Source organism: Phlebotomus papatasi, chromosome 3 (genome assembly GCF_024763615.1).
Source record: "Phlebotomus papatasi isolate M1 chromosome 3, Ppap_2.1, whole genome shotgun sequence".
In the NCBI taxonomy this organism is placed as follows: Eukaryota; Metazoa; Arthropoda; class Insecta; order Diptera; family Psychodidae; genus Phlebotomus; species Phlebotomus papatasi.
This window is the reverse complement of record NC_077224.1, coordinates 83,113,313-83,136,963: the sequence shown is the minus strand read 5'-3', so window position 1 is coordinate 83,136,963 and position 23,651 is coordinate 83,113,313. Positions and strand designations below refer to the sequence as shown.

Below are 23,651 nucleotides of genomic sequence, written 5' to 3'. Positions count from 1 at the left end.
AGAGCACTTCGATACTTACAGAAACAAAAAAATGTGTTTCTTGAATGTTTTCCTATGTTTCTAGAAAGATTTTCTTGTTTACTAAATCTGTTTCTAAATTTCAAGAACTCTTCGTGTTAACTGAAATATGCTTCTATGATTCCTAGAACGTTTTCATGTTTTTTAGATCTGTAACGTAAACGTGTTATTGGAGTGTTTCTAAATTTAAAAAAATGTTTCGGTATTACTTGAAGGTGTTTCTAAATTTCTAGAAATCTTTTCGTGTTTCTTGATTACACTTCCGCGTTTCTTGGAACGTTTCCATGCTGCTTGCATGTGTTACTGTTTTTCTACGTGTTATTCTCCACCCCTAAAAACGTTTCTGTGTTTCTTAAATTTCTACAAGCATTTCCATGTTTCTTAGATACACTTCCACGTTTCTTGGAGCGTTTCTAAATGCTTCCTGGATGTATTATTGATTCTAAAACGACATCCGTGTTTCCAGAAACGCAAATGTGTTTCTAGAATATTATTCTATGTTCCTCGAACATTTTTGTGTTTCTTAAGTATGTTTCTGAATTTCTAGATGTGGTTCTATGTTTCTTGGATAAACTTTCGCGTTTCTCTGAACGGTTCCATGCTTCTTGGATAAATTTCTGTTTTTGTAGAAACACTTCCGTGTTTTCAAAAACGTTAAGTATTTCTTGAATGTTTTTTTTTCTAAAAGCAGTGTTGTGTTTCATGAATACGCATTTCTTGGAAGGTCACAATACTTTTTAAATGAATTAATGTTCTTCTTCTACAAACATTTCTGTGGTTCCAGAAATACGTTTCTTCAATGTTTCACCAAGTTTCTACAATCCATGTTTCTAGGATACACTTCCAGAGTTCGAAATGTCTTGGATTTCATGTTACTATTTTCTAAAAAAAATTCTATGTTTCTAGAAACGTATCTGGGTTTCTCAAATATATCTTCCTCTTTGCAGAAATGGTTCTTCATGTTTAAAAAGTTTTCTGTGTTTCTAGAAACATATTTCGCGTCTTCATAAGACGTCTTTTGCTTTCTGCCCAAATGATTTCTATTCCTAAATAAGTTTATTCTCGGCCGGCGCAACGGCCCAAAAGGGATATTTTTTGGGACTTCAGTCAACTGACAGATGTTTTTTTTTTAGTTTTTATTAATGTTATTCTATTTTATTTTAGAAACCATAGAAAGAGGGTGCAACCCTCTTTTTCAAGCGCATGGAAAACAAAACAGAAAAAAACAACATAGAGAACCGACTGGTTTTGATTTCCAACGTCTCCCTATTTCAAGAAGTTTTTAGCAGGTTTTTTTCTAGTCGTATTTTGACAAGTGTAGTGGTTTTCGTCAGGAAAATGTAAAGAAATAAAATAAAAGAAAAACTGAAAAATTAATTAGGATACGCTTTTTCTGAGTTTCTTACGGTTATAAAAGCTGCAGAAGATATTAATTCTGGTTTTATAATTTTTTTTCTTTTCTTGTTTTTGTAGAATTTGAAGGAGAATTTAAAAATTGTGACACACATTTATCAAGCAATAGTAAAAAAAGATAAACAGAATCAACGTTCTTTCGGTGTCTGATAGGTGTAATTTAAGGAATCTCCAGGGGTGTTCTTGGATTTTATTGAATATGGTCAGGAGGATACTGGAAGTAATAAATGACCAAAATTGGACCAGAAAAGGTACACAAAGGCCTTAATTGGCAAGCCCTTATCTGATTAGTTTAATTTGTCTAAAATCACGCTTAGTTTTGTGAGACAGTTTTTAAACAGTTTTTTTTTAATATAAAACAGATAAACAGATTTAGAAAAATGTTGCATTTCAAAAGAAATGGTTTTTGTGAAAAAGTGTATCAAATCAGAATAATCCCCCTACAGATGGACGTTTCGTCCTTATCCGAAAATATCGCTGAATCATTTCTGAAAACGTTTTTTCAAGGTCAAAGATTAAAAAGGCTCTAGAGAGTGTATTTCTCAACCGAATGGGTCATTTTTGGACTCGTTGGAAAGGTCTTGGAATTTCCGATATATTGAACCGGTTTCAATCGGTTCAGAATCGGTAATGAACCGGTTCATAATCGATAGCTAATTTTTATTCCGGATTCAATTATATTATTCCTGAGGTGTATCTTAGGCAATGTTTTGAGTGATTTATAAAGCGGTTGACTTCGGTTGTGAACCGGTAATGAACCAGTCAAAGGTTAAAAAGGCTTTAGAGAGTGTATTTCTCAATCAAAATGCTCATGTTTCGACTCGTTGGAAAGGTCTTGGAATTTCAGATATATTTTGAACCGGTTCCAACCGGTTTTCCAAGGTCAAAGATTAAAAAGACTCTAGAGAGCGTATTTCTCGACCGAATGGGTCATGTTTGGACTCGTTGGAAAGGTCTTGAAATTTGCAATATATTGAATCGGTTCCAATCGGTTCAGAACCGGTAATGAACCGATTCATAATCGATAGCTAATTTTTATTTCTGATTCAATTGTATTACTCCTGAAGTGTATTTTGGATAATCTTTTGAGTGATTCATAAATCGCTAGTGAACCGGTAATGAACCGGTTATAACCCGATAAGTAATTTTTTGTTCGAAAATCAATTTTATTGCTCTGGAAACTATTTTGGGGGATTTTTTTTAAAAGAAATTCTTATTAAATTTTGTTTTTATTTATCAATTCTTTCAAATTGGTTTCAATACCGATATAGTAAGGTAAGGTAACTGGATCGTCTTCCGAAGAGTGCTACTTAAACGCTTGTTTTTAGACTGATGAAATTCTCTTTTACTTCTTCTAAATCCATAGCATTATTCACTGTTTCATTCAAAAACATTATATAAACAAAATTACCAAAAATATTAAAGAAAATTTATAAAATAATGATAATACTGAAATAAGTCAGCATGCGCTAACTGGATCGCCTTTTCGCTAATTCACTTTAAATTAAACCTTTGGATTTAAAATACTTTTTTCACAAGGAAAAAAACAATAAATGTTTTCAATCAACCATCTGTCATTAGCGAAAATATCACTGCTAGAAAATTTTTAATGAAGAACCCAGCTGGCACAAGATTGAAATGAGTCGATAACACTCACTTATTTAATGGATAAAAATATTATTTTTGTTTTTTCTCAAACTTGAATAGTTATATTATGTTACTGTAGTCTGTAGTGAGTATATTACGGAAATAAAATTAAAGATATTATTTTAAGTGGATTATCTAGTTAGCGTAGTCATAAATGATCCAGATAGCGAAGCGCCCCTATTAGCACATTTGACTATACATATCAAAAATTGCTTTTCAAATAACTTTTGAAGCAGTGAAGAAAAACTCCCAAGTTATTCGAATGCTTTTGAGTTCGACTTCACCGTTGCATTGTTTTCTGTTTTATTTATTTATTTTTTTAAATACTATTAATAATGCGGGTAATAAATACCACGAAGGGACTTTGACTTCTCGAAAATGTGGTTTTCATACATTTTTTCAAAATATAAAAATTATCAATTTATTCCTCATTTTTCACTCTATACTCTTACACTTCTTCACATTGTAAAATAAAGCATGATTTTTCAAATGTACTTTTTGTCTCACTCAACTCTCCATACAATGTTGTCGAATACATGCAGAAAAATTTCAACTACAACACATTCACCACCCCATAATACATTGTACTGTACATGTTTGAAAAATAAAGCACTTTTCATGTAAATTTTATTTTTAGAACATTAAACTCCTTGGGTATTACCTTTAAAGAAACAAAGGCAAGCATTTTTTTTGGTTATACTTGAAAAAATATATATAAAATGAAATGCTATTTATGCGAAATACAAAAAAAAAACCTCATTTTTCCTTATTCTTCTTCTATTCTTTGTTCAATTCTTTTACAAAAAAAAAGAAGCAGACGGTTTTTTTTTATTATGCTTCTTCGAGAAGTTTTATAATCACAATCGTTGTTCTTCATTTTCTCCTCTTTTCGTTTCTCCTCACCAAAAACGGAGAATATTACAGAAAATTGTCTATTTCATATTTTTTTCTTCTTCTTTTATATTTTCTATGTATTAAAAGTTATTTTAAGTCATTAAATGCAATATCGTACAAAAACCACCATTTTATCCCAAGAATCTCTCTCTTTCACTTCATAAGTTGACTTATTAAACAAATAAGGATGTTTCCTCACAATTCAGACGCTCTTTATATTGTGCTTTTAATGAAAATTATTATAGTGTGATGACGCACAAGAGATCACTTTATATGGGGTCATGGACAATTTAATCACAATAAATACCAAGCAACAAACCAAGAAAAAAAATCCCATTAAATAAATAGAAAATATTTTTCAAATAATATAACTTCCCTTTTTTCTAATTTAAAAAACAAAAATTAATAATATTCCTCCTCTTTTCAAAAAGACATTATAAAAACAGCGTTAATTGCAGAAATACTTTTATGATTCTCTTCGCAGTCATCAAAGTCAAAGAAAATTTACAGCGTCATGGCAAAAATCATAAAACACGTCTCGTATTCCTATATAGTTTTTCTCACAACTCTTAAAACTCGATCCCTTGAATAATTATTCAATTTTTCTTTACTCTGTTGCAACATTTTTTTCAAACAATTGTAAAAAAAGGTAATTGTAATGTATATATTTTATGAGTTGTTTTTTTTTAATAAATGCGTTAAAAAAAACATCATAAAATCATAACATCATAAAGTTTTATGCAATTATTGGCATTGAAAAATCAAAACTTGTTCTTGTTCATTGTAAATATAAGCTTCAATAATGACAAAAAAAGCTAAAAAGCCTTCAAAGGTAAGACGGCGATGGACGTTAAGCCCTTTAGGACAAATGGGACACCGGTGTCCCAAAAACGGAAAGTAATTTTTCGGGCTATTTAGAGGACAAAATAACTTTCTGTAGTCAAAAAATAAATGGTTTTGCTTTTGGGACACCGGTGTCCCACTCGTCCTTAAAGGGTTAAAAACTGCAACATTGCAAATTCTCTTTCTCTTACGCTTTATGAGCATTAACTGTAAACGTTGACTAAAGATTCCAAGCGATTCAAGCGCCTCTAGCGTTAGACGACAAATTCACATTTCACATATATCCGTCGTCTTGGGATCCTTGATAAATCTAAACCAAATGGTTATGAACCGATCGTTTTTGTCTAAAAATCAATAATGTAACATTTACAATTCGACCACTACAGAACTTTATTAATATAGAATTTAGAAAAAAATGTTAGATGATTTTTGGTGCTCAGTATATAGTTTCAAGAATTTCGCAAAGCTAGAATACCCGTTAGTTAGATAAGACTGTATTTTTTAAATCTTAATTTTCCATAGACTCTTTAATTGAACATAGAATGAAACCACATTAACATGAACACAATCATAAAAGGTGACATAGTTTTATGTAAAATACAAGTTAGGATTTAGTAGGGGAAGCTGGGGCTACATTGATATACAAGTTTTACAAAGCTTTTGTGGAAATAAATAAATAAGTACAGTAGAGCTCCTCAAATTTGAACATTTGGAGGGTATAGATGACATTTCTCACTCCTCGAATTTGAACAATATTTCCAAAAACGTAACAGAATTCATGAGAAATGCACTTTCCCAAATTTAAAAAAAAATAACTTTAGAGAATAATATCAATATAATTTATTGTTAAAGAAATGGAATTTGTTGCGGAAGTTAATATAATACGACAATATTGAGGAAACACTAGAGAAAAATAGTTCTAATTCAGACTCCACGCAAAACTTTCTTCACATAATCTCAAATGTAATTCAAATTTCAGGAACTCGACTGAAATTGTAAGGCCCAGCCCAAAATAGCCTCATCATTCCCTATATAGATATTATTATTATTATTATTATTATTGAAATCTTTAGAGGGTTTCCTAAATTTATAATTCAAAAATAGTGCATTTTTTCTTTATTACTGTTTAAATTAATATACAAACTATCTAAAGAATTTTTTTTTAAGACATGAATAAAAAAGCTAGTCCTCTGCATGCAAACTTTTGTTCAAATTTTAGTTAATATTCTGATCATGTTATAGTAAGATTAATTTTTTTTAATAATTAATATTTTTAAGTAAAATTCGTTACGTGAATTGCTGAATTGTTATTTTTCTCTTTTTGAATTATGAAAGCAGCGAAATTAATCAAATAAAAAATTGAAAGCCTCAATACAAAAGACGCTTAGATTTTTTAGGTTACGTTCAAGATAACCTAATAAAGCGGATATCTCAGAAGCGCCATAGGCAAGACCGTTTGCTCTTAGGTGGATGAGATCTCTGACTCAACTCTCTCACAATTGTGATTTCGAGTCTCGCCCGGTACAAAAAAAACTAAATGTCAGGAAAATACATTTTCACTGTATTAAAACGTAACATAATGCAATGCCTCTGCCCAAAAGACTCTGGAAAAATCGGAATACAACAGCAATATAAAATGATTACATTGTAACAAGTATTCCGATACGAATAAAAATAAATAACATAACCTCAAAATACTGTTTCAACCAATTCAAATAACTATAGCAACTAAGAATACGGTTGACGGCTCAACATAACTCACATTGCAAAATGACACTAATTACAGTGTGATCGGTGCAATCCGGACTAGTTCTCGACGGTTACGTTTAAAATAATTTTGAGGTTATGAATGCATGTGTGTTCAGCAATAAAAATGAATAATCCTGTGATGTTTTTTTTTTAATAAATGAAGTATAATGGCATAGAATTCTCTATTACGTCTTTTTAATCTTCTTTGAAACTTTCATTCTAATTATACAAAAACAAAAATCAAAAAAAGCTTCTATTATATTTTCGAGACCTTGAGGAAATTCAAAAAATCCATCCGGATAACAAAACGGACATCTCTCATTTTGTTTCCCATTCATCCCAATAATAAAGCGGACACTGTATTATTAAAAATAAATAAAATATTTGGACAATAAAGGATCAAATTATTTCTTAAGGGAGCATGGGCCAAATGTGACGAGACAAAAATTTAATAATTCCATTTTTTTAGAAACAGAGGTTCCAACATTAGGAACATTTCCAGGACCAAAGAAGGCGCGAATTCGCAATTAAACACATGGAATAATTGCATACCTTCAAAAGATAAGGAGAAGTCGGGTACCTTTGAATCGAGGTACCTTTGAAATTGGCCTTTTCCCGGTTTTAAATGTAAATTAAGCCTTATCATAATGCAATTTAGCTTCGTAATTTGTGGAGCTAAATTATATCACGATAAGGTCCAGTTTCATTTAAAAATAGAAAAAGAACCAATTCAAAAATTCTCTACTCTCCCCTATATTTCACAATATAAAACATTTTTAGTTCCCATTTACGGTTCCTCGATAAATTGCTAGAATATTTATAATACTTGATAATACTTTAAAAAATTGTTTTTCTAAAAAACGTGAGGAGATGTGGGGGGTACTTTGATATAGGATTTTTTGCATATTTCTAAAGGAAACTGGGATTTAATGTAATGTAATTTAGATGGACAAAACAATTGTGGATCTAAGTTAAATTATGACAAAGCACAGCATTCTATTCCTCAAGTTCCCTATGTTCCGAGTGAAATATCATGTATGATGCACGCATCGCACATGTCTTCATGAAACACTGTTAGGCATATTTCTAGTTGATGTTCCATATGAACTTTGTCACACGAAAATCTTCTTGACTGAAGTATATTCCTAAAATGAAAACACTTAAGCATATACTTCAGTCGAGATGAAATTTTACACCGAAAGAGTATTAATTACATCGAAATTCATAGAGTTAATTCAAATCTGCCATAGAGTTGTTTTAAGTTTTTATGCTTTTTCTTAGTAATCCCATTTTGGCATTGATTCTATCCTATTTTGGCATTGGTTCTATCCCATTTTGGAATTTATTCTATCCCATTTTGGTATTTATTTTATCCCATTTTGGTATTAGTTTTATCCCATTTTGGTATTGATTCCATTTCATTTTGGTATTGATTCTATCGCAATTTGGCATTGATTCTATCCCATTTTGATATTGATTCAATCCCATTTTGGTATTGATTTTATCCCATTCTGGTATTGATTTTTTCCCATTTTGGTATTGATTCCATCACATTCTGGTATTGATTCAATCCCATTTTGGTATTGATTTTATCATATTTTGGTATTGATTTTATCCCAATTTGGTATTGATTTTATCCCATTTTGGTATTTGTTTTATCCCATTTTAACCAAGGTGTATTTTGGGCAATAATTTGAGTGATTTGTAAATTTATTGACAACCGGTACAAGTAAGTGATGCAAAAGTACTTTTGTAGTACTCAAAAGTACTACAAAAAAATTCACAGATGGCTATCTATTAAACATTTATAAATAAATTAATTGAATTGAAAATAATAAGTGTTTTGACGTCAAGTAGAAGAAAGGGAAAAAAAGAGAGAGAGAGAGCAGTCTTTTTCGCAAGGATAAAGCAACTTTATCTCTTTACAGGTACGCTAGAGACTCTAGACCCATCAGGGCACTTCCTATTCCATTTAATTGGGATCCTAGGAGAAATTATTGCCCTGGCCACCGCCGTCTTAGCATTGGTTATCAATCTACTACAGAATATCTCAGATCAGAGATACTTATACCCTTCGGTGGATACCACAAATCGATCCAAGGACCATTTACATGACCTTCATTAACCCCGAGATCTTCCCATCCAACCAAAACCATATTTTTGTGGATATTTTATCCTTAGACGAAAAAACCGTTGAATTATTTCTAGGAAGGATTTTTCAAGGTCAAAGATTAAAAAGGCTCTGGAGAACGTATTTCTCAAGGAAATGGGTCATTTTTGGACTCGTTGGAAAGGTCTTGGAATCCTCGATAAGTCTGAATCGGTTCCAATCGGTTATGAACCGGTAATAAATCGGTTCAAAGCGATTTTTAACGTAAACGGTAAATGATACAAAAGCTAAAGTACTAGAAACTATATCTTGCCCAGGGGGGTGACATTAGCTCTGAAAAATGCGACAGTTTTTAGTGTAATTTTTTCCCTGTTTTCGTACACATTTCACGAGATATCTCCAAAACTACGTAGGTTGCCAATTTGGAGTTTTCGGTTGCCTCTTCGTTATTAAATTGGCTTTTATTTTGTATTAGTATTATTTGCTGATTCATTCTACAATGACAGAAAACAGCTAATAAACTCAAAAGTTTTTTCGGCTCGCTAGGATCATATGGGAAACATAGGGAATGTTATGCCCCTGGTCTTGCCTGAAATACTTCTCTCTGCTTATTTTTTTATGAATTTCCGTAAATTTAAGCTTTAGAAAATGGTTCGATAGCCACATTTCCCTTCCAGTTAGAAGAAAATAGTCTTTGGCGAGATGGTAGGTTGTCACATTTTGCCCCAACTTCCCCTAAGCCTGTCATTTTTTTCTGTAACATCGTGCTTTTTGATTGGACAGAGCTTTGAAAGCTTTCAAAGCTCTAACGAACCAAAAATGCGATGAGACTAAAATATTTATTGGGATTTATTTGATTGAATGTGAATAATGTTTTACGTTACAAGAAGACTATTATTAATTTTTTATTCGTAGCAATAAAAAAGGGCTTGCAAAAAAAAGTGTATTTGATGAATAACTTGAAATTTAAATTCAAATTGCAGGATTTCCGAGCGAGAGCTTTTATAATATTCTGTAATTTATGTTAAAACTTTTGCCAAGCTTCTGCATATTTAATTTTTTAGTTAAGCAGACGCTTCGGCATTTTGCCTGAGGGTGTATTATGTAACTGGTCGTATCCCTTTGGCCTCATTTTACAACGCTGCTGCTGCTGTAATAAAGGGCTTGGCACCGCATGGAAAATGTTGTGCATTAGTCCACAGCATCTTTATGAGTACCATAATTTCCCTATTTTATTTTTATTATTTTTTTTTTATATTTTTCTGAATTTTAAAAATATTTTTGGTGTAAAATAATTTTTATCACTCATCTGTATCTCGATTTAATCGAAAATTCTGGAGATTGTCATGAAGAAAGTTAGCAAGAGGAAAAGTTTTGAAAATTGGATTTGTATTGATTTTATCTGAAAATTTTCCTCATTAAATGACTTTTCTTCCCGCGCCCTTTTTGGCCCTACATAATGTAAACGTCCATGTAAGTAAATGTCTAGGGAAAATGTAACTGCGCAGAACAATTAAAGGGAGAAAAGGTGTACTCACCGCAGGATTCTTCAGGGGATGCTGTACAATTTTCTCCACTATCACCATCTCGGGATGATGGTCCAGCCGGTTTTTCTGGGATGGCTTTTTGGGTTTCCGGGACTTTTGGTGGACTCAGAAGGGACAATGATGTTATCTCTTTGATCTGTGGCACTTTAATTGAAATTCCCAGTGGATCAATGACCTTGGTGGCCGTCTGATTGGCCGTATCATTGGAATCTGGGAATTTCTGGGCAGGTTTTGAGGCACCAGTGGGGATTATCGTGAGTCCTCCGGACTGAATGGCACTCACGGAAATCTCCGAGCGGGAATTGTTAACTACAATTTTGGAATTGTGCCTGGACGTGTGGGGTCCGTACACAACAATGTCCCCCGGAGAGCCATCGGACGCCCCATCTCTGGACCCGGAGTCCTTCTTGATGCTCAACGGAAGCATTGACGGAACTGTGCGCAATCTATTCTCTGCAAATAACCAACAAATAATTCATAAATATCTCTCCAAAGGAAATTAAAAAAAAAAACAGCAAAAAGCTAATCATTGAGCGGACTACTTACTTTCCATAAAGATAAACTACCGCCGTCTGAGGAATACACTACATCTAAAAAGAAAATGGGTACTCCAAAGTCAAAATCACTCCCAATGTTTGTCTACAGCTTTTCACCCCAAAAACTCCACTTTTCACAAACATTCCACTTCAATGGGCTAGCCATGGGGTTAATGCACATGTTAAGTCACTTTTTGCCGCAAAACCAACACTTTTTCCACGAAAATTCCGGCAAAAATTGGGCAAGTTTTTTTCATGTGACTGTCCCCGTAAACGCAAATTTTCCTTCTTCTTCGCTCTGTCTGTCTCTCTCGTGAAGCTGACAGCAAATCATCGCTGGGCTGTCACTTTTTGGGACACACTCAGTTAACTTCACGCTGCATCCCAAAATGCACCGCGCTGGATGATTCCCGCCAAATATCTCACCGCCGTTTTTAATTTTAAATTTTTAACGATTTGGAAAGTATTTCTCATTTTTATCATAAGCACTTTTCACTTTTGCATAGGGTAAATTAAGCTAATTCAAAACCTGCTCCAAATGGAGATTTTTCGCTACTCCAAATGGAAACATTATTGTTTTCACAATAAATACAGTACTAAATTACTAGCCGTACTCACTATGGCGTTGTTATCTCGTAATCTCCGTAATCTGTTATCTTGTTATAATTTTTCATTTATAAAATACATTACGAGAACATAACGAGATAACGAGATAACGATATTACAAGATAACAGCGCCATAGTGAGTACGGCTACTATATTTATATATTTTCTATAACACTGTTTCATTATTTAGTTAATTTTGCTCCAAATAAAGCGAAAATCCATTCATATTCACAACTTTTAATTTGTTAATTTCTTAGAAAAATTAAAAGTGTACCTTTTCACCATCGAATTTTTCATCGATCGACCATGTTTTCCAGTGAAAAATACAATAAATTGACTGTTGTTTATTCGTTTTGTTTAAAATTTATGTCATATTTCTGGCTAATTTTGGTTAAATAAAGTGTTAATCTTCATTGTTAACGGTACGTGATGTTTTCAAGTGAAATTATTACTTATTTCGTGAAGAAAAAGGGTTTTTCTGAAGTGTCTGCAAATGCTTCAATAGGAAACCCCGGAAATATGATTTTTTGGAGAGATTTTCTTATTGTATTAGATGAGAAATGAGAAAAGGCTATGAATAAGAACAAATCCTGCACTCAAAAGCAACTCAACAAGGTTTTGCAAGCCTTTCGTCGCGGTTTCACTTACACTGTTTGTCTCCAATTAGAAACTTTCCCTTGTCTCCATTTGGATTAATTTGTTTCCAAAAGAAGCATTTTATGCTCGCGTATTTTTCTTGTATTTAAGAAGTTTTCAAATTATATCTAAAGAATTTTCACTAAACAGTAACATTCTAGAAGAGTCAAGGAGCAAATTTATGTAATTCTCTTCGGAAAAAATATGAACTTAAAGTGTTGAATCTTCTGTCAAAGTTAAAGCGTCTTGAAATGATTTTGAATTAGGATATTTACTCTAAGGTGGGGTAACTGGATCATTTTCTGAAGAGTGCTACTTAAACGCTTGTTTTTTACTGATGAAATTCTTTTTTAATAATTCTAAATCCATAGAAAATTTTCACTGCTTCATTCAGAAACATAATATAAAAAGAAATTATCAAAAAAATTAAAGAAAATATATAAAATACTGATAATACTGAAATAAGTCAGCATGCACTAATTGGGTCGCCTTTTCGATAATTCACTTTTAATTAAACCTTTAGATTTAAATACTTTTTTTCACAAGGATAAAACAATAAATGTTTTTAATCAACCAACTGTCATTAGCGAAAATATCACTGACTAGAAAATTTTTAGTGACGAATCCAGCTGGCCCAAGATTGAAATAAGTCGATTGCACTCACTTATTTAGTGGATAATAATATTATTTTTGCTTTTTCTCAAACTTGAATAGTTATATTATGTTACTGTAGTAACTATAATACGGAAATAAAAATAAAAATATTATTAGTGGATTAGTCATAAACGATCCAGATAGCGAAGCGCCCGGATTATGACTCTTGACTATACCTATACACAGTAAAAATAATCACTACGATTATCGCGTGTAATAGGAGAGCATCGATAATTGTAGTAAATTTCAAACGATTATTGTAGCCAGCAAAAGTGAAAAGCAAACAAGTTTAATTTTCTCGTAGTGGAAAATCAAAGTAAGTTGAATTTTGCTCCAAAAGTTCCACTTAAATTACACAAAATATAAAAAGAAGAAGAATGAGTTCAAACCGTTCAAACGAAAGTAGTTGAAAGTTGAACTTTTTGCTGCGATAATCTGTTGAAATATTACAACGAGAATCGCATTGATTCTATTACACTACACACGATAATCGTAGAAATATCCAACCAGTAAATTGAATGAAGTTTAAGCTATTTTGTTGTTTCATTGTAATACTATTAATTATTACTACCATTTATTGCATTTGGACCATTACCGAGAGTTGAATTTTACTAATTGTGCAATTCTACTAATTCCTTTTCAATTGAAAGTTTATTTTTTTCAGTGGTTATTATTTGAAATTTCAACTACTTTAGTTCAACTCATAGAATTCAACTTGCGAATTTCATCTTGTTTTTACTGTAAGTGTGCCAAATTTCGGTATAGTTGCATGCAAGCGCCAAAGACTCAAGTTTTAGGTGTAATATTTTTAATATATATAGATTTTTTTATTCCTTCTTCTTAAGGAGTATCGTTTGGAACTTTGTAAACAGTTTTTCGTCTTTATTTTTTCTAAAATCATTCTTAATACATTTTAAAATAATTAAAAATGCAGACATAGCTTTGGTGGCACAGTTATATCACCTTCATTCTCATAGTTCCTTGCCCTTTCGGAATTCTTCCAATGCCTTTTTCGCATAATCTCGTTTATCGAAGCGACATTTTTTTTTTGCATTGTATATATATAATCTCTAGAGCTCTAGATTGTGCGAAAACTAAATAAACATGGAAGTTCGAGGAACAAAAAGTGGTCGGAATAGCAAGCTGGCCGAAATTTGATACACTTACTCTCAATTTTCTTGTGAAAAATTGGAGAGCATTTATAAAACAATTTATAGGATTGATTAAGTAGTTTGGTCACTTTTAGGTTTCATGTTCTTGCATTTTTTAATCTTTTGTTTATTTTTAATATAATTATGTTTCGTACAAGTACAATGATGCCGTAGTCATTCTTCTTAATAATTCAGGAGAATTCCAGGGATTTTGGTGTATTTCATTGAACAAATGAATTTTATGGAACTGTGCGTGTTTCAGTATTTTTGACTTTTCACCATTTTACCACCCGGCAAATTTTGCAGAAATTCGTCAGATTTGAATTCTTAACCGCCGAAAATTTTGAAAATTCTTCTAAGGCAGATCCGATTAATATATGAAAATTCTGCAGAATTCTATAGAAGATTAACCGAATTTTCGGCACTTTCTTCAAGATGTGTCGTTCTGTCAAAATGGACTCTGAGAATATTTTCTCTAAAATTATTTATCAACTTGATGGAATTTGTAATAACGATTTTCATGCTTTATTTCAGAGTTGTGCAGGAACCGTTTGAAATCGAATAAACGTCAAAATAAGTTTGTTCAGGTAGCGTTTTGGCCATTGACATACAAGTTTCATTTGACGTTTGTTCGGTTTCAAATGGTTCTGATCTGGCACACCTGTGGTTTATTTATACATAATAAATATTTGCAAGGGTATGTTGTCTATAGACAGAGAATGGTCAGATATAGGATTATGAAGTACAGTAGACTATCTCAAATTCAGACATGGGTGAATTAGAGAACTTGACCCTTTTCTATGATAATACAAACTTAACCTACAAAATAATAATAATAATTTGCTAATAATAATTTTAATAATAACTAATAATAATTTGCTAATTGGGTTATCCTCATTAATAAATTTAATTAAATTTGCATTTTTTTTGCATTGAAAATTTCTATGCATATCACATATCAGTACCGAAAGGTGTTCCATAGTCAGCCGGGTAGAAGACAAAATTTTGTCAGTTTTTGGGACATGCATGAGATAATTGAGTTAACTTCACACTGTATCCCACTGGGTAGTACAAGTTTTTTCCTCCTTCGCAAAATTTACTTTGCTGCATCTTTGCTCAAGATTTTGAGGTAGAATTCTAGCAAGAATAATCCAGCAAAGATGCAGATAGAGAGCAATCGTGGCCATCCAAAGTCCATATCTGTGATTTGAGTGTCAAGGGGAGGGTGGAAAAGTGCAAAAACTGCGGTGAGATTGGATCGAAATGCTGCAGCTGACCTTCAGAACATAAATAAAATTCTTTTGCTCGACCGAATCCCTTTATTTACCCAAAAATATTTCGCAATTAGTGTTGTTAATCAGTGCCACGATGCCTCACGGTGCACATGGGACAAAACCGACGAGTGTCTTTCGAGATATTTGCCATCAAAATCAACTTGGCGACAACAAACGCCTCACAACATCGACAAAAGGTAAGAAAATAACATTGAACACGTTTATACGCTAAGTAATCCCGGATTGTTTTTAGATTATGTTACTAATTCAGTTCGGTCACAGCTTTAGTCATCGGTTAAAATTATTTTCGATTTTAGTGACTATATTCGAACCTTGGCTCATTTTAAGTGATTTCTTTGGATTTAGGATTATTTTCTTTTACAATGCTCAAATTGATAAATCAGTAAAATTGATAAATGTGTTTAGAATTAGAATGGTAGGATGTACGTGTTGTACGAGCTAGAATTCTTGTACCATCCTCTAAGGGACCTTAGGGACTTAATAAGTCCATTTCCAATTATTTCGAATTCGAATAATCTTCTACTTCCTCTTGAAATCCGGCAAGTCTGCCTTCTAATTTCTTAGATATGTCTTCAAAATTGCTCAGTATTTCTTAATCGGACGGACTCCTGGAGTGCCGGGAAGGTTGACCATCTTTCCAACATACTGCACATTTTTCTTGCTAGCAGATCAGGCGAAAAGTGTAGGGGATATTTCATAAGTCTTGGCAGAGAGGCCAGAAGTCGCCTCTGCTGGCACTCTGTAATGTAGATCTCCTTGATCATTTTTACCTGTTGTGAAAAATTCAATGCTGCGACGTCTACTTGAACCTTGAACAGATGGCCACCAACCATGTACTTTTTCGGGAATTTGTCGCACTTCTTGTAGCGAAACTTGCTAGCCACAAACGTACGTGTCTTTGCTGAGTAAAGTTGCTGACCAGGAAACTGATTGAAATCACCTTTAACGATGCTTTTTTTTCATTTATCCAATATAACCTTGGAATCCTTCGAGAAAATGATCATTGAGTCTCCTCGACCTTGCTTTAGCACTTTGACGCTGTTTTGTCGGTCTAATGGGGAGCAGCCTGAGCTTTGTAGAACAAGCTCCAAGGAATTCCCATCTTTTTCAGACATCTCGTATGAAAAGATTGATTCGCTTCTTGAAAAGCTCTAGTGTTGTTTTTCATCCTCTTGTCCTGAATCCCAGGTTTTCGAACAGTTCCTCCTGGTGTCTGAGCAACAGCCAAGAGTTCCTTGAACCGAATTATAATCAGCCAGACTGTGGAGTGGCATATTTTCCGGTTCTTTCGCGATTTCAGCATAACTCCTAATTGTGATCCATGAGATAAGTGTCAACTTTTAATCTTCGAATTCTCTCCATCATTTTAATCTCAGTCAAAAATGGTCAAAAACAAAATAAATGGACTATTGCGACTAAATTTTATGTCAAGGTTGAGAAAATCTTTTCATCTACACGCTTTATTACTGACTACTTCTATAAATATTCGGTAAATCTTGTTACGGAAATCGACTTACTTCTGTTCAAAATTTTGCGAAAAATGTCATCAGAAATATCGCAGTGGGCATAGGTTTTTACTTATTTTGTAAAAAATTTTGTGGACAATTTCCACGTTTAATTATGAATCAAATTTGCTCGAATTCTCTGTAGTTCCTTTTATTTTATCATGATTCTTTATAATTGAGCGCTTTTTGTGGAATTTACAATGACTTTGACGCCCAAATCTATCTATATGCCCGATTGAGAGAGAGTCTACTGTACTTAAGTGGCGCTGCGTCTCATTGAGGGACAAGGCCTCTTGCACTACCCCTTGACATTCTTCGCGATTCAAAGCGATAACCCTCCAGTACCTCAACAAATCCAGTCGTTTAAGGACCTCGTTCATTATCTCCTGCTATCTCCTTCGGGGGCATCCTCTAAAACGAACTCCTTCCGGCTTCGCATCATTTCATTATTGACAACTGAACCGTCTTGGTGAATTTGTTAGAGCAAAACAAGCTGCTTTTCAATGTATTTTTTTCTTGTATTTTCTCCAAAAGATTCAAATAATAAAAGTGACTGCTCCCGATCGCCAAAGAGTACAGTAACTCTGGCCATAGAGTTACTGTTTGTTGATGAATTTCTTTTTAAACAGTTGAAATTATTTGTTCTGACTAATTTACTCCGCGCGAAATTCGTTCTACCAAAGATTGATTAAAAAGAAATCGCCTGCGAGTATGCAAATTTTCTCGATGCATAAATTCATTTCGTGCGTTTTTTTTTCGGTCCCGAAAATGTGCATAATCCTTGGACTGAGTGTACTTCAACATTGTTACAAGAACTGCTGACATACAGGAGAGCCTCGCTATAGTCCATATTTGGTTCCAGATTTGACACTTTTGGATCTACAGTCAATGTCATATTTTAAAATTATCAACGACTTTTAGTATTGAAATTGCTCGACGGTTTCCACTTTCTTTGCGATTGTGGTACTTGTCCTCGCTCTCTTCATTCTCGATCACAATTATCACAACTACTCAATAAAGTTTGCCAAAAATCAACATTGCATGTCGCGTACTAAAAAACATAACCTAACTTAAAATCAGTGTTTTGAAATCACCGGTCGATAAATTGTGGACTATAAAGCGATGGCCTATAGCGGAGTTCTACTGTAAGTGTTGAAGGAAATTACGACAATTGGAGACTAAAGCGACTTTTGGACTTAATCCGTGATTTTTCTTAGCGTATAAACGGGTCTATTGCATTATAGCTTCCTTCTTTTTGGATTGCTTTGTTGAGCAGCTTCCTCTTGTTTCTCCCTGTTCCAGACAGCAAGACTTTCGTGCAGAACCTGAGCCTCTATCGATCTCTGAAGGTGCACCGAGGATGCGTGAATACCGTGACGTGGAATGAGAAGGGAAATCACGTATTGTCCGGATCTGATGACCAAACCCTCGTGGTCACGAATCCCTTCACGGGAAATGTTGCGGTGAAGTGTAAAACTGGTCACAGAGCCAATATCTTCAGTGCAAAGTTCATGCCGCACACGGGCGATCAGGAAGTGGTATCGTGCTCAGGGGATGGTAATGTCATCCACACGGAACTCCAGGCCACTGATGTATGCAATACAGCCAATATCAATGAGTTCAATTGCCATAGCAATAGTACAACGTACGAAGTGATAACGATTCCTCAAGAACCGAGGTGCTTCATGAGTTGCGGAGAGGACGGAACTGTGAGGCTGTTTGACTTGAGGAAGATCTCAAACTGCCACAAAATGTGCTGCAAGGAGAATATTGTCATCATGAGTCCGTCTTCCATCACGGCCATGTGCATGTCTCCCGTGGCGCAGAATTATGTGGCAGTTGGAAGTTCTGACAGTCATATCCGGATCTACGATAGAAGGTACGTGAGATTGGAAGAAGAAGGTGATTGAAATATTTGGAATCATTTTTGTGGTGCTACTCCAATGAAAAATGAACATTTTTTTTAGCTTAAAAGTTTCTGCATTATCGACATTCCTGTGTTTTGGTTCCTGTCTCGACTATTTGATAGTGGCACTGACTAGAAAAAAAACAGTCGAGACAGGAACCAATGCAAAGAAAAGTCGTTAACGCAGAAGCACATAAGGACAGCCATATACTAAAAAAGTTCATTTTTCACTGAAATAACACCATTAGCGGAAAGTACTCTCCCTTCGAACGTTCATGTCTTCGAATAATATGAATTTCTTTTACGTTTCCTACGCTGAGAAAAAAAGAGGATGCGAATAACTTTTTTTCCTCGTAACTTTAACATTTTTAGGTGTAAAAATATATCAACATTTTTTAATGTTCATTTTACACCTTTTTAAGGGTAAAATTAACATGAAAAAGGGTAACTTTAACCCTCAATACACCTAAAAGGGTAATATTTACACCAATTTCAGATCAATAATGCAGGGTAAAATTAACATTTTCGGAATGTTATTTTGACTTTTTCGGATTTCTCTCAGTGTAAGAGATTTCCACATGATTGTCACATAATTATCTATAATTGATAATAACCTAACTAATATTTAATAGAAATGTTTAAGTCTCTTAGGAAAACTTAAAAAAAATCACATTATTCAAAGGCATGAACGTTCGAAAGGAGAGTACTTTCCCCTACACTATTTACGATTTATTTATAAAAGATTGAGGCATTTTGGTTGATTCATTTTCCGAGTATTTTATTTTTACAGGTTATCTAAAATTAAAAAAAAGACTTTTTGTTTTTATTGCTTTTAAATTAGGTTTTAATTTGGAAAAACTTTAAATTTTATATTATTTTTAATTACAATATACTTATAAATTATATCGAAAATAATATAACATACCGAAAAGGAACTAAGCATGATTTTCTTTCCCACCTAATTGACTTTTAGAAACTGATCTGGAAATTTTATTTTGAAACAGATTCCTTAAAGGATTTTACAAGGGGTCTTTTTTCTCTTATTAAATCAGTCAAAAATAATCTAATCTTAAAATTGAAGAAATATGAATAAATGAGAAATAAACCTAATTTATTAATGTTTCAAGGGATTTTGCTTTAAATGAGGGTTATGTTGTACTTAACCTCCAAAAAAATTAGGCGATATTTGAAAAAAAGAACAGATCCTTCTAAGTATATTTTTAAAATGTATTTTTGATAACTTTAAAAACAATTCCGTGGAATTAGTTTCATTTTAAATTTAAATAGAACTTAACAAAGTAGCGTGAAGAAATTCTAACCTCCAAAAAATTAAGATTAATGTGGTTAATTTGATTCAAATGTGAACCATTATTTTTATTGATTTGTTTTTAAAATGCTTAAATTTTTGCGAATAAAATGTAGGCTCCATTCCTTCACTCGATGCAACTTGATAACATTTAGTGCTAAGTCTGTTTGTTGCTCGTTGTTCGTCCGTCCTCGTCTATTCCGAGACTCCAATCCGTCACGCGGCGATAATTCTAAGTATCGTCTATCCCGTCCATTGACCACAAAAAAATGTTCAAGTTTTGTTGAGTGCACATCGTATATCTCAAATATTTTAGGTTATAATGTATTCAACCTAACCACAATATTTAGTTACCACAATATTGTAGAATGTCCTCTACAATATGTCAAAGTAATCATCAAAATCGGTTCAGCGAGAGTTGAGATAATTGAGGTTATGTGATATTGAAATTGGTTTTTCGACTGTGGCGCCCCTGGTGTTGGTCACACAAAGTTCAAATGTTCTAGAAAATTGTAGAATTTTATGAAATCTTTCATTTAAAGCCCTTACTCATTATAAACTCGGTCAAATAGCACCGGAGATATAACGCTTTGAATTTCGTGAAATTTGACCCCTCTTATCTCCGATTTTCACGGAACCTCTCGCGAACCCACGGCACTTTTTGTAGACTTCATAGCCTAGACTACAACACTCTAAAATTAATTCAAATTGCATAATCGCGTTTTCAAAAAAAAAATAGTTTAAATTTTGGTGCTATCGCAGCACCACCTGTGGTGAAGATTTGAACTTGAAGTTTTGTCATCTGAGCTATTAAGGTCGAAAGAGCGGCCGAACGGAGGTCGGGGACGTTTTATAACCATACTTATATTCGTGTTCAGGAAGTATCCAAACAGATTTTGGCAAGGTTTTGGCAAAGCTCACCAGACTTCTAGAGCCCTTTTTAGGTTTTGACCTTGAAAAATCGTTATTATTAGGAACGATTCTACGGGATTTTCGTATAATGACGATATGTACGTTTAGGTAGTCTCCAAAAGATAGCCAAAAATTTTTTAAAAACATCCGAGAAGGGAAGGGGTGAGGGGTACATGAGGGGCATTTTAATGTTCGCAGAATTGACTTACGGGGTTCCCCTAAGGTTCCAAGTCTCTATCTCTAACCGTTTGGGCTCTAGACGTGGTAATGGCCGGACGGACAGCCACAGATTTATCAGAAATTGTCTGAAACACGAAGATTTTTTATACTTTGTATACTACCCTCTCCGTGGAGTTTGAAGATTGGGAATATAATCATTCCCAACAACAGTTTTTCAAGGTCAAAGGATAAAAAGGTTCTAGAGAACGTATTTCTCAACCGATTTGAGCAAATTTTGCGTTGTTGGAAAGGTCTTCGAATTTCGGATAGATTTAAAGCGAATCTAATCGACTTATGAATAGGTAAATCCTCTTTATCAAAATTTAGCTATTTTTAGGGCGATCTTTTGAGAGAAAAAAATTATATTTTGAGGTAATATAAAGTCAGAAATTTGGCCATTGCGCAAAGTAGGATGCTTCGTCACACCTTTTAATTGTTTTTTTGGGTAAATTTATTTATAAATCTGTTTTTAGTTGTTTGATCGATATTGAAATATTCCATACAAGCTGAATTTGGCTTGCTTCAGGTATTTAATGTTTTAGTTTTTTTTTAATATATTTTGGAATCAGGGTGAAAGGAACTTCTATTGACACTTTAAGAACTCGTGTCAGCACCTATTGATACCCTACTCTGTACCATTTGGGATATGAAATTTGAACATCTCTGTTTATAGTAAAAGGTATATTACAGAAAAAACGTTATATTACTTATATTTTACTAGATACATTAAATAATTTTCAACATTTTGGCAAAAGTGTCAATAGGGCTTCCCTGTCGAACAAACGTTCCTTCGACCCTAGATTTATTTACGATAAAATTTAGCCATTACGAAGCTTGCTTGGGATAGTACGAAGCTTGGAAATTTTCCTCTAAATTCATTTTTCTTTTTAAAGTTGCTACGTCAGTTGAACTATTGCAGAGTTTTCTCAAATTACGAGAGTGGAAACACTTCAATTTCTTTAAATAAAACCTTTTAAGTGTTATGGTGTCTATACTAGACACAATTTTCGTAAAAAATCGCCTTTTTTGAAAAATTTTGAAAGAAATTGCTCTTTCAGTGTAAATTCATATTTACTTTATTTTTAGTCCGGGAAAAACAGATTTTCCAATGATTTCTTTCCCACAGATTTTTGTCCTATATTGATTTTTCGGCCAGTGGAGAGCAGAATACCCTTCCGGTGAAGGCTTTCACGATCCCGTCGCTGGAAAAGCGCCCTTTTAGGGTCACTTCGGTGTCCTACAGCTCAGATGGGAGCCAGCTGCTCGTGAGCTATTCATCGGATCATCTGTATTTGTTTGACGTGACAGGGAATGGAGTAGAAGTGACTCCGCTTAGTGATAAGGTGAAGAGGAAGATGCAGAGGCAGGAGAATGCTGATCCTCCGCCAGTCAGAAGACTGAGACTGCGGGGAGATTGGAGTGACACGGGCCCAGATGCCAGGCCTGAGAGGGAAGTGACAGATGCAGGTGGTGCTTCAACGGGTCAAGTGAGGCCGATCCTGCATGCCACGATGATGAATCGGATGACAGAAGTGATTTCCCGGATGTTGGCTGATCCTCGAACTCGGGCCAATCTCAATCTTCTGAGTCACTTGGGGCAGCAGGCCAATCCGACATTGGCCGAGGAACAGAGGCAGCAGGAACCTGGACCGAGTTCTGGTGCAGTTCCGCATCCCAATGGCAGCAAAAATGCCCGGGATGATCCGGAAGGTGCCAGTTTCGGTTCGGACGAAGAGGCAGAGAAGAATCTTCCGGAATCCTTTCCGGAGGACATCGATGGCCAGGAATCTGCCAATTATGACTATCTCCTGATGAAATTCACTGGCCATCGGAATGCCCGGACAATGATCAAGGAGGCTAATTTCTGGGGAGATGAATATATAATGTCCGGATCGGATTGTGGGCATGTTTTCACATGGGAACGTGCCACGGGGAAGTTGGTGATGCTGATGGAAGCTGATCATCATGTGGTGAATTGCATTCAGCCGCATCCGACATTGCCCTATTTGGCGACTTCGGGAATTGACTATGACGTCAAGATCTGGGCACCGTTTCAAACTGACGTCCATGACGAGGATACACCGCGCTTTGATGAGGAGAAAGCACAGAGAGTGAGTACCCATTTGCACCCTTTCCAATGCATTTCCCTAAGTTTTCTTTGTTTCTGGGACAGCTCATGGAAAGAAATGCTGTGATGCTTGAAGAGACTAAAGACACAATAACTGTACCAGCAGCAGTCATGATAAGGATGCTGGCGTGCATCCATTCGTTCAGGAATAGGAATAGAGGTAGTATTGCCAGGATTGACGATGACGATGACTAAGTTAATGGCAATTAACAAGAAAAATAGAGAAAATGTATTATAAAGAAATAAAGATTTCGACCAGTATAAACGACCGTTGAAGTTTGAATTGAAGACGCGGTAGTCTACCCGGCTGACCATGCATTCCCTTCGACTGCATAAAAATATAACTTCGTGTAAGGCATACGCGCAATTGCTTCTGCTTTTCAACAAAAAAGCAATTATTAATTTTTTTATTTTGCAAGACCTACAGCAGTTCCTAGGATTCATAAATTAAGGTAAGGGGCTGCACTTAAGGATGGGTTTTATAAAAAACTTATGGACAAGGACATTTAATTTGATATTTTTGATCGGATTTTCACTCTAAGTTGTAGTATAGATCAGACCTGACCTAAAAGAAAA

At 34.2% G+C, this 23,651-nt stretch overlaps 2 protein-coding genes across 2 annotated transcripts in view; one reads left to right on the top strand and one right to left on the bottom strand.

Moving 5' to 3' along the window:
• Window positions 1-11,069, bottom strand: part of LOC129806070 (zinc finger protein 729-like) — a 28,932-nt gene extending 17,863 nt beyond the window's left edge. The window contains exons 1-2 of the mRNA XM_055854395.1: window positions 10,768-11,069; window positions 10,213-10,674 (exon numbers count right to left, since the gene is read on the bottom strand). Of these exons, the coding sequence (XP_055710370.1) occupies window positions 10,213-10,674; window positions 10,768-10,774 (469 nt within the window). The 5' untranslated portion in view covers window positions 10,775-11,069. The remainder of the gene's footprint in view (window positions 1-10,212; window positions 10,675-10,767) is intronic.
• Window positions 11,070-14,834: 3,765 nt separating this feature from the next.
• On the top strand, window positions 14,835-23,340 carry LOC129806077 (DDB1- and CUL4-associated factor 6-like). The gene is made up of 4 exons (XM_055854407.1): window positions 14,835-15,275; window positions 17,907-18,483; window positions 22,074-23,058; window positions 23,121-23,340. Exons 1-4 carry the CDS (start codon window positions 15,173-15,175, stop codon window positions 23,268-23,270), a joined length of 1,815 nt encoding a protein of 604 aa, XP_055710382.1. The 5' UTR covers window positions 14,835-15,172; the 3' UTR covers window positions 23,271-23,340.
• The last annotated feature ends 311 nt before the right edge of the window (window positions 23,341-23,651 follow it).

What these genes read in the sequence shown, in the direction of transcription:
- LOC129806077 (XM_055854407.1), top strand. Translation starts at nt 15,173, where the DNA reads ATGCCTCACGGTGCACATGGGACAAAACCGACGAGTGTCTTTCGAGAT. An exon ending in ATCCGGATCTACGATAGAAG is followed by an intron (nt 18,484 to 22,073) that starts GTACGTGAGATT and finishes TCTTTCCCACAG; the next exon opens with ATTTTTGTCCTATATTGATT. An exon ending in ATGAGGAGAAAGCACAGAGA is followed by an intron (nt 23,059 to 23,120) that starts GTGAGTACCCAT and finishes TTTCTGGGACAG; the next exon opens with CTCATGGAAAGAAATGCTGT.